Source organism: Macrotis lagotis, chromosome 5 (assembly GCF_037893015.1).
Source record: "Macrotis lagotis isolate mMagLag1 chromosome 5, bilby.v1.9.chrom.fasta, whole genome shotgun sequence".
Lineage (NCBI taxonomy): Eukaryota > Metazoa > Chordata > Mammalia > Peramelemorphia > Peramelidae > Macrotis > Macrotis lagotis.
Genome location: NC_133662.1, coordinates 13,020,741 through 13,036,011, shown reverse-complemented (window position 1 = coordinate 13,036,011; position 15,271 = coordinate 13,020,741). Strand labels below are relative to the sequence as shown.

At 35.1% G+C, this 15,271-nt stretch overlaps 1 protein-coding gene and 1 long non-coding RNA gene across 3 annotated transcripts in view; one reads left to right on the top strand and one right to left on the bottom strand.

Moving 5' to 3' along the window:
* Positions 1 to 12,941: 12,941 nt before the first annotated feature.
* Positions 12,942 to 15,271, bottom strand: part of LOC141523566 (dynein axonemal heavy chain 8) — a 412,522-nt gene continuing 410,192 nt past the window's right edge. The window contains exon 93 of the mRNA XM_074236848.1: positions 12,942 to 15,148. Within this exon, the coding sequence (XP_074092949.1) occupies positions 14,861 to 15,148 (288 nt within the window). The 3' untranslated portion in view covers positions 12,942 to 14,860. The remainder of the gene's footprint in view (positions 15,149 to 15,271) is intronic.
* The window catches only part of LOC141523568 (uncharacterized), a 50,045-nt gene continuing 49,556 nt past the window's right edge, over positions 14,783 to 15,271 (top strand). For both annotated transcript variants that reach the window (XR_012478512.1, XR_012478513.1), the window contains exon 1: positions 14,783 to 15,190. This is a non-coding gene — a long non-coding RNA (uncharacterized LOC141523568). The remainder of the gene's footprint in view (positions 15,191 to 15,271) is intronic.

Below are 15,271 nucleotides of genomic sequence, written 5' to 3'. Positions count from 1 at the left end.
CTGCCTGTAAAAGACATCTAATACATATAGGAACATATCTTTGTGTCCCTTTGTGTTCTTTAAAGCAAATTGCCTTAATCATGCCAGGTGCATAATATTTAAGTAGAAGAACGAGCCATTGGAACTCTATCTTCTAAATCTTTAATAACTGGCAAGTGTTTAGTCTTGGCTTTTTTTAACAGAGGATGTGATTCTTTATCACAACAAGTTCCCTTAGGGAAAAGAAATATCAGCCTGGCCGCTTATGTCAGGATAATGCCTATTGGTCTATTTTTTTTTTTAAAAACTGCTTTAAAGGAGAGAACCACTCTTCAACTGGAATTTTTGTTCATTCCAAACATGGCTAAAGTTGAAATAGAAAATTTTGTTACACACTACTTATTGGGCATATGCAATTCTAAAATGGTTATTGAGTACATTTGTTTAAACTATTCATGGGCTTTTGGTTATTACTTAATGTGACATTTATTAATGAATCCATATTGGAACCCATGTTCTTATGGAAAGTATTCTGATCTGGGCTTAGGATCATAAAGTATAATTCCTACTCTTTATAGACTTTTGAGTTATTTTCCTAATTACTGGACCTCTGTGAAATAGCTTTCTCTGTTAAAATCTCTCTATCTGATTTTGCTTGCTTAAATTCTCCCTGAGTTTTGTTTCTGTAGGTTACCAACTGTTCATCTCCAATAGCAGCCTCTGAAGGATGCCAACCAGCTGTGCCAGTCCTTCCAGATAGTAAACATTCTCTAGATCTTGCCTCAATTGAGTTCTCACTGCAATGTATTCACCTCCAAATGGACTCTGAAAGACCCAGATCCATCTGTGTCCTGAATAATTTTGAATACGGAAATGATGCAGTTAATAATAAATATGGGAAATTTATAATTAGAAACAAATTCTGTAATCGCTTATGCTGTTAAATCTTGTTAAATGAAGAAGGCTCTCTGTTCCTAAGGTGTAAATTGACCTCTTTGGTTCATTGTTAAATGTAAGATTTGTACCCTCCTCATTTCCAACCCCAAGCTTTCAACCTTCTACCTGGTTTCAGTCTCATAATGGGGAAGGGATTTCCTTTTTTGCCCTCAGTACCCAGATAATGGGCAAGACTATAAAAACCTGAACTGGACTTCTGCTCAGTAGTCTTCCCTCTGACCCAGTCAGCTCTGCTTGACTGTTCTTTATCTCTGCCTCTCCTTATATCTCTCTGTCTGTCTCTTGTCTCTCAAGCAACCTTACCTAGTCTTTTGTTATTCACCCTGTCCTCAAAGTGCCTGTTGCTTCTCTGGCAGGAGAAAAGTTTTAACCTGTATTCTTTGCAATATTTGCAATAATCCTGAGAAGTTTGAAAATCTCAGGGAACATACAAATTCCTTTGTTTTTCAGTAACCACCAAACTCTATCTTTATTTGGGCACTCCAAATGCCATCAGCAACATCACCAGTCAGGAATCACAGTGAACAAAGGAAGTTTGCATGTTTGTATACCTAGGAAACCAGGTGGAACAGTGAGATAGAAGGCCAGGACTGGAATCAGGAAGACTCATACCCCTGAGTCCAAATCTGGCTTGCATGAGCCTTGACAGATCCTTTAACCCTATTTGCCTCAGGTTCCTCATCTCAGTTATAAGCTGGAGAAGGAAATGGCAAACCATTCCAGTATCTCTGCCAAGAAAACCCCAGAAGGGGTCATGAAGAGTTGGACACAAAGGAAATATCTGAACACCATATCTTTGCATGAGGTTTCTAAAGCATTTTAGAGTTATCTATAAGGATACATCTTGAATTGTGTCTGCTGATGCAGAGAAAACGTTATGCTAGCAACTGACCTTTTGTTATGCTATCAAAAGACATCCTGTGTACGTTGTATTTTGTACTGCTTCCCTCCCATACATCTTCTTCCAGAGAGAAACCACATTGGCAGTGGTGCTTCAAAACTATCTTACAAGGACAAGAGGCAGAGGGTGTTGAGATAACAGAATTCTAACCAGCAATGCAACCCTGAATGCTAGTTAACCCATCATTTCATGTGCAGTAAACTTAACCTTGAACTAATTAAATCTAACATCCATAAAATTCATATTTGCAGATGAGAACCCCTGGACTTTTCCTGATGCCCACTGGGAAAGGCACAGAAAGATGAAGCCCTTACTAGCTGCTGCTTAATTCCATCCTTAATCTTTTTCTAAACCTTTCCCAAACGTCTCTGAGAAGGATTATATGGTTTCAATGAGTCCTCCTTTTCCCCAAAGCCACATCAGCAGGAATTGAAAGGTTTCCACCTTCCCAAGGTCAGGCAGTAAGGAAGGTTATACAACACTGTACTGATTGACCCTCATATATGGAAGGATACAGAATTATCTCTGATAGTGTAAAACGAAATCTGAATAATTATGCAAATAGGATTTGAAATGCTTTGCACTGATTAGCTAGAAACTCACTAAAAGATTGGAAGTCCAGCTATCCTGCCAATAGGTAGTGGGCCAGGGAGTTGAGACTGAGTTAGATACTAGGATAAAAGACACTTGCATGCCTCCATACTATGCACTACTCCTAGAACTGTAATTCATGGCAAGGAGGTTGTGCCCTTTTCTCAAGAGGAGCAAATAAACTCCTTTTTTGTTCTCCAATCAGAGTCTTCTGACTATTGTATATAAAGAGAACTTACGTTGTAACACAGTTCTGATACCACACATCTTCAAGCACATACACCATGCTCTGCTCTCCTTTAAAAGTCTCTATCTTTCCCTCTTTACTTTGCTAAACTACCTTAAGGAATAGCCTGCTTTTATACTGTAAAATAAAGTTAACACATCCCTCATATCTCTAAGTGTGAGTATGTTGAATTCATTCACACCTGCTGAATCTCTTTACCTTATCAATAGCAACTCAAGATGAGTTTTTATCAAACAGAGAAAACAAGTCAAAGATACATAAAACTTCAAGAAATTCAGGTTGAGAAAAGAGTTTTCTAAGTAAGCAAGAGTAAAATACTTACAAATTTATTAGAACAGGAGCTTTTAATAGTCCATAATATTCCTAGAATAATTTATCTGCAGATTCTAGTTAACTGGACAATAAGCTAATGAACAACCACAGTTGTTCGTGATTTTAGTTAATGACAGAGTTATATTAATTATAATATTAAAGGGGCAGCTAGGTGGCACAGTGGATAAAGCACCAACCATGGAGTCAAGAGGACTTGAGTTCAAATTTGACCTTAGACACAGTCTTAGCTGTGTGACCTTGGGCAAGTCATTCTTAATCTTATTGCCTTAAATAAATATTTTTTAAAAAATGTAATAGTAAGGTCTTTCCATTCTGCTTTACCTCTGAGTTAATAATCTGTTTAATATTTAAATCCTTCATTTTGTGCTTCTTTGGCACAAGAGTGAAAACTCAGACTTTAATATATATATAAGATTTTTTATCTTGCTCTCCTAAAATCCTTCTCATCTCTGTATATATATACAACTATACTTTTTGATCTAGGCTAAAACACACATGTTTTTATTCATGCAGGTGTATATAACACATCAGACCATATCAAATAGCATTATACAATTTTTACTATCAAAACAATTCCAGAGAATACATCAGTCAGTAGTCAGTCTATGAATGACTAAAGGATCACCCCCTCCCCAAAATAAAATCAAACCAATTTTTAAAATTTCATTGGTCATCTTCATGAGCTTTGTCACCTACTTTTATATATACACAAATGTGTCTATATATATATATATATATGTATATATGTATATATATATATGTATATATGTATATAAGTATATGTGTATATACTCACATATATATTGAATATGAGTTCTATTTTTTTTGATAGCTCTGTTCAGTCAGACATGGACCATACTATACTGTCCATGGGGTTTTCTTGTCAAAAATACTGGAGTGGTTTGTTCTTTATTTCTCCAGTACATTAAAGCAAACAAAGATTAAGTGATTTGCCAAAGGTCTCACAGGTACCAAGCACTTGAGGTTGTATCTGAACTCAGGTCTTCCCAATCCTAGGTTCAGCATTCCATCCACTTATCCAGCTAGCTAACTTTTGTATTATGATTCAAACTGGTCCACCTCAGGGATCATTCTTTAATGATTCCTGGAGGGAGCTGAGATAAGTGTCTCAGAGTAAGGGTCAAGTACCCAGAATCTTGATCTTGAACAGTATGAAGGTAGGCATGATCACCATAAACATATCAACCACCCTGATAAGATTGCAAAATGCACAATTCAAGTACAAGCAATTGAAAGGTAAGCATTACTTTGAAAAGGCAGCAGATCTACTTTTCTAAATAAGGTCACCAGGATCTAAAATGCTATCTGAGGTCCAAGAGAATTTTTGCCCAAACTTTCAAAAGACTTAGCTGATAACAAGAATGTAAAATAGTTGTAGAAAGTTAGGATAAACATACCTTTTCCTTTGATGAAATTCTGTGCCTAGTTTCCCTGCAAACTGTAAATTGTTTTAACTTTTAATCTTTATGTAAAACTTAATCTTTGAGGAAAGAATTCTAAATTTCAGAATCCCATTCTCTCTCTTGTTTTTTACTGTAGAATGGCTTGCTCCTAAAGCACATTTCTCCATTATTTGGATCACTTCCTTAGTAACCTTTAAGAGTCAAAGTAACACTGGTTAACACTCAGAAAGAGTTAAAGTGTAAGTGATGTTGCCAAGCTATGAAATAGTTGAAGGGTATGCTTATAATGACTTTGACCTACTAGACTGACATTCAATGGTCTGTTCAGATAAATGGAATATTGGTGGAATTTTTATTTGATCTTTTCAGATAATGTCAGTTGATACAGTTTTTATCTTTTCATTCAGAAGTATTTAAGCATTCAGTTAACTTCTTTGGTCAGTGTCAAATTTCTGTAAGTGGATAAAGGCATCTCAGTCTAAATGTGTCCAAGGTATCAGAGGGTTAGGATCTCCTAATTTATCAGGAGTATGAGAACACACTCAGCATTTAGAAATATTTAAATCTTAGGAAATTAGCATCACGGTTAGCAGAAGTTGTTATTGTCACTTAAAGGATGTAATCATTTTTATTCACAATGACAAGGTACTTTTTTCCTGATAATTCTCATTAGAATCTATTACATTGAATAATGCAGCATTAATCCAGACCAATCCACTGAGGAATAGGTAAAATGAAAATCAGCTATATATATGTTTTGGGGATCAGAAATTAGTTGGTAAACTTATCCCTTGCCTGGAGAACATAGTAAGAATGCTTCATTAGGGTCGTGGTTCAACACTGCACTTAACCTTCTCTGCTAGGTGGGACTAAACTTGCCCCTAGTTGACTAATTTTCTGTTAAAAACAGGTGGTAGCTGTCCAAAGTTCTGTTGAAATAAAATCTTTCTGTGTATGTCTTCATTTCAAGTTGAAGACAAACTTGGTGAAAACCCTTCCTACAAGGTCCCACAAGCAGAATTTCCATTGCTGGCCCTTCACCTGGACTCAGTCACCAGTTCTAATGACAGGGTTCCTCTTCTCTGAGCAAGATAGCTAACACCTCTGTGTGAGAATCTTTTATACATTAAAATAGTTCCAAATAATATCCTCAGACAAAAATAAGAATATTGCAAGACAGAAAATCAGGCTGATATGGGGGGTGGTGGCATAGAAAATCAATATTTCATACGGAAGTTAAGTTCAGTCTTTATGTTGGTGGTAGAGTTAGTTCAAGGATCTGACTACTGAAAGATGACAGTTCAAGGATACTGACTACTCAGAACAAATTAGCTATTTTATTCTGAAGAATTCCATTTTGTTGATTCTGCTGTCCCTACAAATTCAGGCTTGTATAGGCAATGAAATGTTAGTTCTGAAAGGACCTGCATATTTCCATTATAACAGGTGTTTTTTCACAATTTTTACAAGTTAATATGTTTTCTCTTCCTCTGTGAGGACAGTACTTTGTCTCCAAGACAAAGATAGATAGTAAGTTGTTCAGTCATATGTATCTCTTTGTGACTTCATGAACTATAGCTTGCCAGGTTATCATCCACTATGTCTCAAAGTCTGTCCACGCTCATGGTCATTGCTTCCATGATAGTCTCCCCATTTTACCTGCTGCTCTCCTCTTCTCCTTTTGTCTCCAGTATTTCTTAGCATCAGGGTTTTTTCCAGTGATTCCTATTTTCTCATTATGTGGCCATATTATTTAAGTTTCAGTTTCAGTATCTAAACTTCCAGTGAATAGTTTGAATTAATTTCTTTCAATTTTGATTGATTTGATCCTGCTGTCCAAGGAAATATCAAAAGTCTTCTTCAGAACCACAATTCAAAAGCATCAGTTCTGCAACACTTAGCTTTCTTTATAGTCCAGTTCTCAGGCATATGTTGCTACTGGAAAAACCATAGCTTTTACTAAACTGACCATTGTCAACAAGGTGATGTCTCTGCTTTTTATTTATCATGTTGTGCAGATTTGCCATAGGAGCATCTTTTAATTTCATGACTTCATGAAATGAAATTTCATTTCATGCAGTTATTTTCTGCAATGATTTTTCAGCCCAAGAATATAAAAATCTGACACTGCTTCCCATTTCCTTTTCCTCCATTTGCTAGGAAGTGATGTGATCTGTTGCCACTATCTTAGTATTTTTTAATTTTAATTTTCAAGTCAGTTTTTTTCACTCTCCTCTTTCACCCTCATCAAGAGACTTCTTAATCCTTCATTTTCTGCCATCAGAATGGTACTGTTACATCTCTCAAGACTGTGATATTTATTCCAATTATCTTAATTCTAGCTTTTCATTTATTTAGCCTGGTATTTCACCAATTGTACCCTTTTTCTTAAGTAAAGTGACAATATAAGACCATGTTGCACTCCTCTTTGAATATTAAACCAATCAGTTTTTTCATGTTTGGTTCTGACTGTTTGGGTAGAATTGTTATTTTTATTATATTAGTTCAACCTAACCATGAGCATTTGACATTTTCCCAATTATTTAGATCTGACTTTATTTGGGTAAGAAGTGCTTTATAATTGTTTGTCTGGGTGTGTCTTGGTAGGTAGATTCCAAAGTATTTAATGTTGTCTATAGTTATTTTAAATGGAATTTCTTTCTATCTCTTGTTCTTAGGTTTTTGTTGTTCATATATAGAAATGCTGAGGATTTAAGTGGGGGTTTTTTAATATCTTGTTTCTTTGTTGAATTTGTTAATTGTTTCAAGTTTTTTAGAAGATTCTCTCAGATTCTTTAGGTATACCATCATATAATCTGCAAAGAGTGAAAGTTTTGCTTCCTCATTGCCAAATCTGATTCCTTAAATTTCTTTTTCTTCTCTTATTGCTACAACTAGCATTTCTAAAACTATATTTAATAGTAATGGTGATTGATAATGGGCATCCTTGGTTCACCCCTGATTTTATTGAAAATGCTCTGAGTCTGTTCCCAATACATATATTTGTTGATGGTTTTAGATAGATATTATAATTTTAGGGAAAACTCCATTTATTCCTAAACTTTCTAGTGTTTTTTAATAGGGATGGATGATGTATTTTACCAAAGGCTTTTTCAGCATCTATTGAGATACTCATGTTTTCTGTTGGTTTTGCTATTGATATGTTTAATTATTGTTGAGTTTTTCCTAATGTTACACTGTTTCTGCCTACCTAGTATAGATCCTATCTGATCATGGCATATTATCCTAATAATAACTTGCTGTGGTCTCATTGTTAAAATTTAAGATTTTTGCATCAATATTCATTAGGGAGATTTCTCTATAATTTTCTTCATCTGTTTTGGTTCTTCCTCATTTAGGTATCAGCACCAAGTTGGTGTCATAAAAGAAGTGTGGCAGAACTCCTCCTATTTTTAAAAACAGTTTATATAGTCAAGGAATTAATTGTTCCTTAAATGTTTGGTAGAATTCACTTATCCATCTCACCTGGAGATGTTTTTCTTAGGGAGTTTATTGATGGTTTCTTCAATTTCTTTTTCTGAAATGGGGTTCTTTAAATATTTTATTTCCTCTTCTGTTAATCTAGGCAGTGTGTATTTTTGCTAAATATCCATCCATTTCACTCAGGTTAATCCAATTTATTGGCATACAGTTCAGCAAAGTAGCTCCAAATTATCTCTAATTTCCTCATTAGTGTTTAGTTCACCCTTTTCATTTTTGATACTGGTAATTGGTTATCTTCTTTATTTTTTATAAATCAGATTAACAAAGATTTGTCTATTTTATTGGTTTTTTCATAAAACCAACTCAGTTTTATTTACTAGATCAATGGTTTTCTTGCTTTCAATTTTATTAATCTCTCCCTTGATTTTCACATTTTCTAATTTGCTATTTAATTGGGGATCTTTGTTCCTTCTAGCTTTTTTAGTTGCATACCCAATTCATTGATTTTCTCTTTCTCTATTTAGAGGTATAAAGTTTCCCCTCAAAACTACCTTGACTGCATCCCATATATTTTGGTATGATGTCTCATTATTATAATTTTCTTGGATATAATTATTTCTATGATTTGCTGTTTGATCCACCCATTATTTAAGATAAAGGTATTTAATTTCCAATTAGTTCTTGGTTTATCTTTCCATGACCCTTTATTACAGGTAATTTTTATTGCATTTTGGTCTGAGAAGTGTATGTTTATTATTTCTGCCTTTCTGCAGTTTTGTGCCCTAGTAGTACCTGGTCAGTTTTGGTATAGGTACCATAAACTGCTGAGAAAAGGGTATATTATATTCTTTTCTATCCCCATTAAGTTTTTCTCCAGAGGTCTATCATATCCAAGTTTTCTAAGATTTCATTCACCTTCTTAAATTCCATCTTGTTTATTTTGTGTTTAGATTTATCTAGTTCTGAGAGTGAGATTGAGGTCTCCCATCATTAAAGTTTTGATGTCTCCTTGTAAGTCACTCAGCTTTTGCTCTAGGAATTTGGATGCTATACCACTAAGTTTATACATGTTCAGTAATGATATAGCTTCATTACCAATGGTGCTTTTTAAGAAGATGTAGTTTCCTTCCTTATTCCCTTTTTTTTTTTTTTAGTTTTTGCAAGGCAAATGGGGTTAAGTGGCTTGCCCAAGGCCACACAGTTAGGTAATTATTAAGTGTCTGAGACCGGATTTGAATCCAGGTACTCCTGACTCCAGGGCAGGTGCTTTATCCACTGGGCCACCTAGCCGCCCCTCCTTATCCCTTTTAATAAGATTGATTATTGCATTTACTTTATCTGAGATTAGGATCACTAACCCTGATTTTTTTTTCTTCAGCTGAGACATACTTTTGCTCCCTTTTACTTTTACCCTGTATCTCTCTGCTTCAAATGTGTTTCTTATAAACTACATATTTGTAGGATTCTGTTTTTAAATCCATTCTGCTATACATTTCCATTTTATGGAATAGTCCATCCCATTCACATTTACAGTTAAGATTTCTAATTCTGTATTTCCTTCCATGCTATTTTTCTCCATTTATATTTTTATCTTATTCCTCCTCCCTAAAATTTTACTACCTTTCCTCTTTGACTTTTCTTTTAAAAATTTAACTTTCAATTTATTTTCACTTATACCTTCATCTTCCCTTTTATCAGTACCTTCTTCCTTTATCTTTCCCTTTCCCAGTCCCCCTTTTCCCTGTGGTTTAGGGTAGATTTTTTAAACTCAAGTTGGAATATATCTTATTCCCTCTCTAGGTTAAATGTATTGAATAGAATTTACTCAAGATTCACGTTCTACCTTCTTTCCCTCTAAAATTATAGATCTTTGTGCCTCTTCCCTTGGTGTTTTATAGCACTTGTACTATTAATCAGGTATTATCAATCACAGTTTGGTGATTTGATAAGCTCATATTTTTATCAAAGTATCATCATTGTTTGCTTGATTGCCTGATAAGCAGCATTGTCTCAAATAACATCAAATTATAATTCTAATTATTTTTTACTTCATCTCCTTTTCAGGTATCTTACAAATACAAACAATCCTCCTCATCCAAGCATCATCCAAAGTCATATCATTTCTTGAACTATTTGTGCGCCTCCCCAGTCAATTTTCTCTCATACTGTACCCCCTTCCCACCCCTCTGCCTCCCAACCCATGGTATTTAACCCGTTAAGTGAAGAAGGCCTATTTTTTCTGCTACTTTACCCCACCCCTTCCCTGCCAAGGTACTTATTAACACCTTGTTAAGTGAAACAAGGCCTATTTTCTCTTTCAATTTACCCCCACCCAGTGTACTTAACCCCTTGTTAAGTGAAGCCTGGGTTAAATCAAACCTTGATCCAATTAACCGCAAGAATCTTAAAGAACTCTAATTACTGAGAGGCTCTGTAGGTCTCACCTGAGAACTTTAAAAATGATTGTTAGTCACAGACACTGACTCATGACCTCACAGTTTATGATGTCCTCAGTAGAAAAGGTGCTAACCATATTAGAATTAAAATGGGTCAAAGGATAAGGAGACACAAGTTTAACATTAACACCCCTGCTTTTCTTTGTCTCAAACATTGTGATGTCATCTTGGTCCTCTTCAATGGAGATTTAAGACCCAACTATACCCATATCCTTTAAGTCCATTCTCTTCAATTATATTTGTTTTTAATTATACTAAGAGAAGTAAGGTTCTAAAGAATTATAAGTATTATATTTTCCTTTTTAGAGTTGTATGCAATTTCATGGTCTTTACCAATATTTGTTTTGTTTTGTTTTTTCCTTCCCCTTTTCATTTACCTTTTCATGCATCTCATAATTTGGTAATTGAATTCTCTGTTCAGTTTTGGTCTTTGTGTCATGAAATTCTGAAAGTCCTCCATTTAGTTTCCCTGACAGTATATGCTGAATTTTGCAAGGTAGTATATTCTGGGTTGTAATCCCAGGTCCTTTGCTCTCTGATATATGGTATTACAGGTTTTCCTAACCTTTAATGTTGAGGCTGATAGGTCCTGTGTGGTTCTGATTGGGTTTCCTTTGTATTTGAATTGTTTTCTTTTTGCTGCTTGCAATATTCTCACCTTTATTTGAAAGTTCTGGACTTTGGCTATAACAACTGCTGGCTTTCTTATCTCTCCTGCTTCTTGGACTTCCCCTTTTCCCCCAAAGAGATAGACCTTCTCTGAAGATCCTCTACTATGTCTACTGTTGAAAATTTCTTTGAAATTTCTTTTTCTTGGTGGGATCTGTAGTTTGAATTTTAGAGAAGAGGCTTCATTTATCTTTGATAGGGAAAAGGTCCAGGAGCATGTTAGCTTCAAGCCACCATCTTAGCTCCACCCCAGAAATCCTTTGAAAGGCTTTATTAAAATTTTCCTTCACTAGATTACTCTCTTTTAAGTATGGCAAGTTGTGCCATTAGTAAAATACTAGTGATTTTGGAGAGAAAATGAATATGTTTATAGAAGTAAAATGAGTCAAGATTTAATGAGTCAAAGATATATAAGGTTAATTATTCAGTGGCAATTAGGTAGTGCAGACTTGGGAGTCAGAAGGACCTGAATGCCAATCCTACTTTAAATATTTATTAGCAAGTGGGCAAGTGACTCAAAAGCTTTTTCCATATTTGTAGAATTTGTAGGAATTATAACTCTACTACTTCTACTTGCATCTACTTAAAAGGGTTGTGAGGCTCAAATAAGAAGATCTATGTCAAGTACTTTGCAAACTTTTAACTATTACATAGATGTAAGCTGCTGCTCAGTTTTTGAAGAGAATCAATGACACCATGTGTAATGTCTAGACTTGTAACTGACTTGGATTTAAGTGAGACAGAACTGAACAAGGCTGCCAGTCTCATTCTTTCTTCTAGCATCATTGAAGTTCTGTGGCAAGACAAAAGTCAAGACATCAAGTGATGTCCTAGGCTGCAGTGGATAACCTTGGCATCTTTGATGCTGACCAAGTTCTAAGCATGCCATTGGAACAAATCTAAGATATTAATTTAAAGGTCACTAAAACTATAAAGAAAAAAGGCACTTGGGGCTTTTGCCTCTACTTCAGCAGAGACAATTATGAATGAAAGGACCAATCCCAAACTGAAATTCAGTCATTCCTGGAAATATTGAGGAGCCTGATATTGCCTTCTTGACTCTCTCTCTCTGTCTCTCTCTCTCTCTCTCTCTCTGTCTGTCTCTCTCTCTCTCTCTCTTTCCATTCCTTCTTTGGTCTATGAAATAACTGTGATAATATTGAGAAATCTCAGAAAATGCAGCTGTCCATGCAGCATTAAGGAAAAAGATTTGTGGCAATTGGCATGTTCATATTACATGCAAATAATATGTTTACTCATTTCCTCAGATCTTTTTAAGGCATTATGACAAGGTTTATTGTCAATGTTGCTCAGAACTAATATAGGAGAAACAATTTTGTTTTCTTCTTCCAAATTCTATTTTGCCTTCACTTTTTTTATATTGTCATTTTTCTAATGACTCTCCTCTCACTTTCCCACAAACAGTACCTTAATAGCAATGTTATACATCTAAGCAAAACAAATCATATTGGATGTATTTGGGAATATATGCCTAATCCTGTACCTGGAGGCAATCATGTCTCAATGCTCAACAACTGGTCACAGTATTGAAAAGAGTTCTAATATCTGTCAATGTTGTTTTCATTTATCCTCAAATGTTCCATGATTATCATTTGGAATTCTCTGGGGCCCTTCCTACGACTACAAGCTGTTGAATTTTGAGGCAACTAGACCACCCTTTCAACAAAATGCATTAAGTTTTGATCATAAGAAATATTGAAATGAAAAATTTCAGAGGAATAGAGAAAACCTTTATGAACTAATGCAGAGCAAAGCAAGAAGAGCTAGAAAAATCTATAATAAACACAATTTCAAAAGTCTGTAGAACTCTGATTATAACAAGGATAAACTACAAATTCAAAAGAATGAACTTAAATTGCAGAAACAGACATACATTTTTGGATAAGGCAAATATGGCCATTTAATTTGCCAGTCTAGATATATATTGAGATATTTCAATTGTTTTGACAATTTATTCAATGCATGCATTGGGGACTTGGAAGAGATGGATTAATTCAATATACTTGTTATTTGAAAAAAAAAGATAAATTGAAAACAAACAGGAAAATATTTTATTAACGACTATTAAAGTTGTTATAAAATGGTAGATGTATGCATGATTGCCAGTTCTCAGTACTTAGGTGACCTAATGACAGTACTCTGTGATGTGCTCTGGTGAACAAGCATTTATGATTGCTAATGCTATCTTAGATTAATAAAAAATTTAAAAAGACGCTGTTTAGAAGTTCATATTTAGCCACCCTTTTTTGTTTCAGGTCTGCTTGGACTTGGAAAAGAATTGCAATACTTGGTCTGATGATTTAAAAAAACCACCACCACCAACTCATTATGGGACTATCTACAACTTTTTTACAGGGTGCCTCAAATTTAAGCTTTTAAATATGGCTAAAGTACATCCCTAGGCATTCAATTGATTGTTTGAATTTTTAAACACTTTACTCTCTGAAAATGTTTTAAGATAAAATTTTGAATTTCCATAGGATTTTCTCTATATTCTTCTTAAGGCATATGATACTACTGCTTTGCCCTCTTTATTCTCCTTCACATAGGGAGAATCTGATGAATTGGAAGAAGGGAGAGACAGTGATAGCAACCAAAGGCTTGCGCCTTCCTCAAGAGCAGCAAAGGATGAGAGTTATTAATGTAGCTATTCAGAGGTATTCTAAACAGGAAGACAAGTGTAGGAGCTTCATAGAATGTATTTTTCCTTACAGTGTGGTTGCATGAATATGGAAAATAGGACATTGTTGGTTTTATTAAACCAATATTTCCTCTAAGACCTGGGCAACTAGGTGGGTAGATAGAGCACTGACCTTGGAGTCAGGAGGACAGGAGTACAAATTCAGACTCTGATATGTGACACTTTCTAGCTCTTTGACCTTGGGCAAGTCCCTTAACCCTAAATGTCTCAAATTCAAGGCTTCTCTAGTCATTTTGGTTCACATCTAATCCAAATGACTCTGGAAGGGAAAGTGAATATGGTGACTTAGCACAGCACCCCCTCTCTCAAATTCAATTCATGTGCTTGTCATGGCCTCACCTCCATGATGTCATGGTCTTCTTTGGGGATGAAGGAAGGACAAAAATCATCATTTCCTCCAGTGAAGAACAAAAGGTTCACAGTCTATTTTGTCTATTGAGCGTTTAGCATGTTACTAGGTGCAATTGTGAGATCTACAGTCATTATTTGGAAATGTTGCTTTGTTATGGTAATGAGGAAATGCTGGGATGTTTTATTTGTTGGGAAATTAAGAACTCCAATAGAAAAAACCTGCAACCTGCCCACCCTAAAGCCTATCTCCTCTTTTCCTTTATACCCTCCTTCATCACCTCTATCATCAGTCACCATCCCATCACTACTTTCTCTAGAGGGGAAGGAATTATCTTAGGTTCTAAATGTCAGTTCAAGTACAGAGCAGGAATACAAGACCAGAAAACTTAAGAACTGTATTTTAACATAGACTCACACTTAGGTGGCATAATAATTGTTTTTATTTGGAGAAAAAATTTAAATGAGGGAAAGTCAATTTTGGACCTGAATAAATTTTTAATGCTTTCAAGTCAGACTTTTAAAAAATCCTCTAAGACCTGGAATGAATGCCTTCACTGATTTTTAGAAATTAAAAAAAATCAGTTAGAATTTGCCTGTTAGATATTGTTGCTGGAAAAAAAGGTAGAGTATGGAATGCCAACTACTCAATATGGTATTTTAAAAGTATAATGCAGAAATCATAGGAGGAAGGAAGTTTATTATCATAATTTAACAAAAATGCCACTTTCTCTGAAGAAAACCAGTGCCATCAGCAAGAATGAAGACTTGCTGTGACTGGGACAGAATTTACTTGATGTCACACAGGAGGGCCACTCCTCTCAGAATCCAGTGGTCTGCAGACACAATGGTCCTCAAATATACCATTGTGATATAGGTTAGATCAGTCCTCTGTGGTTTCTTGTAAATAGGACAAACATAGAGTTTTGGATCCTTGGGACTTGTGGAGTTGATAGCAAATATGTGTAGCACTGGAAGTTGTGTAAAGAGCACCTTTGGGGTTGATTCGGTGAGTTTCCCATTCCTCCTGTCCCAGGCAGCTCCATCTAAATACAGTCCATGAATATAGACTCCTTCCTGAAAGAACAAAATGCAAGGGAAGCCATTGCTTTAAAATATGTAAGTATTGGGAAATAAGGCTAAAAACTTGGGGAAAGGAAAAAAAAACTAGACTATAACCACTAAATGGGGATATGAAAT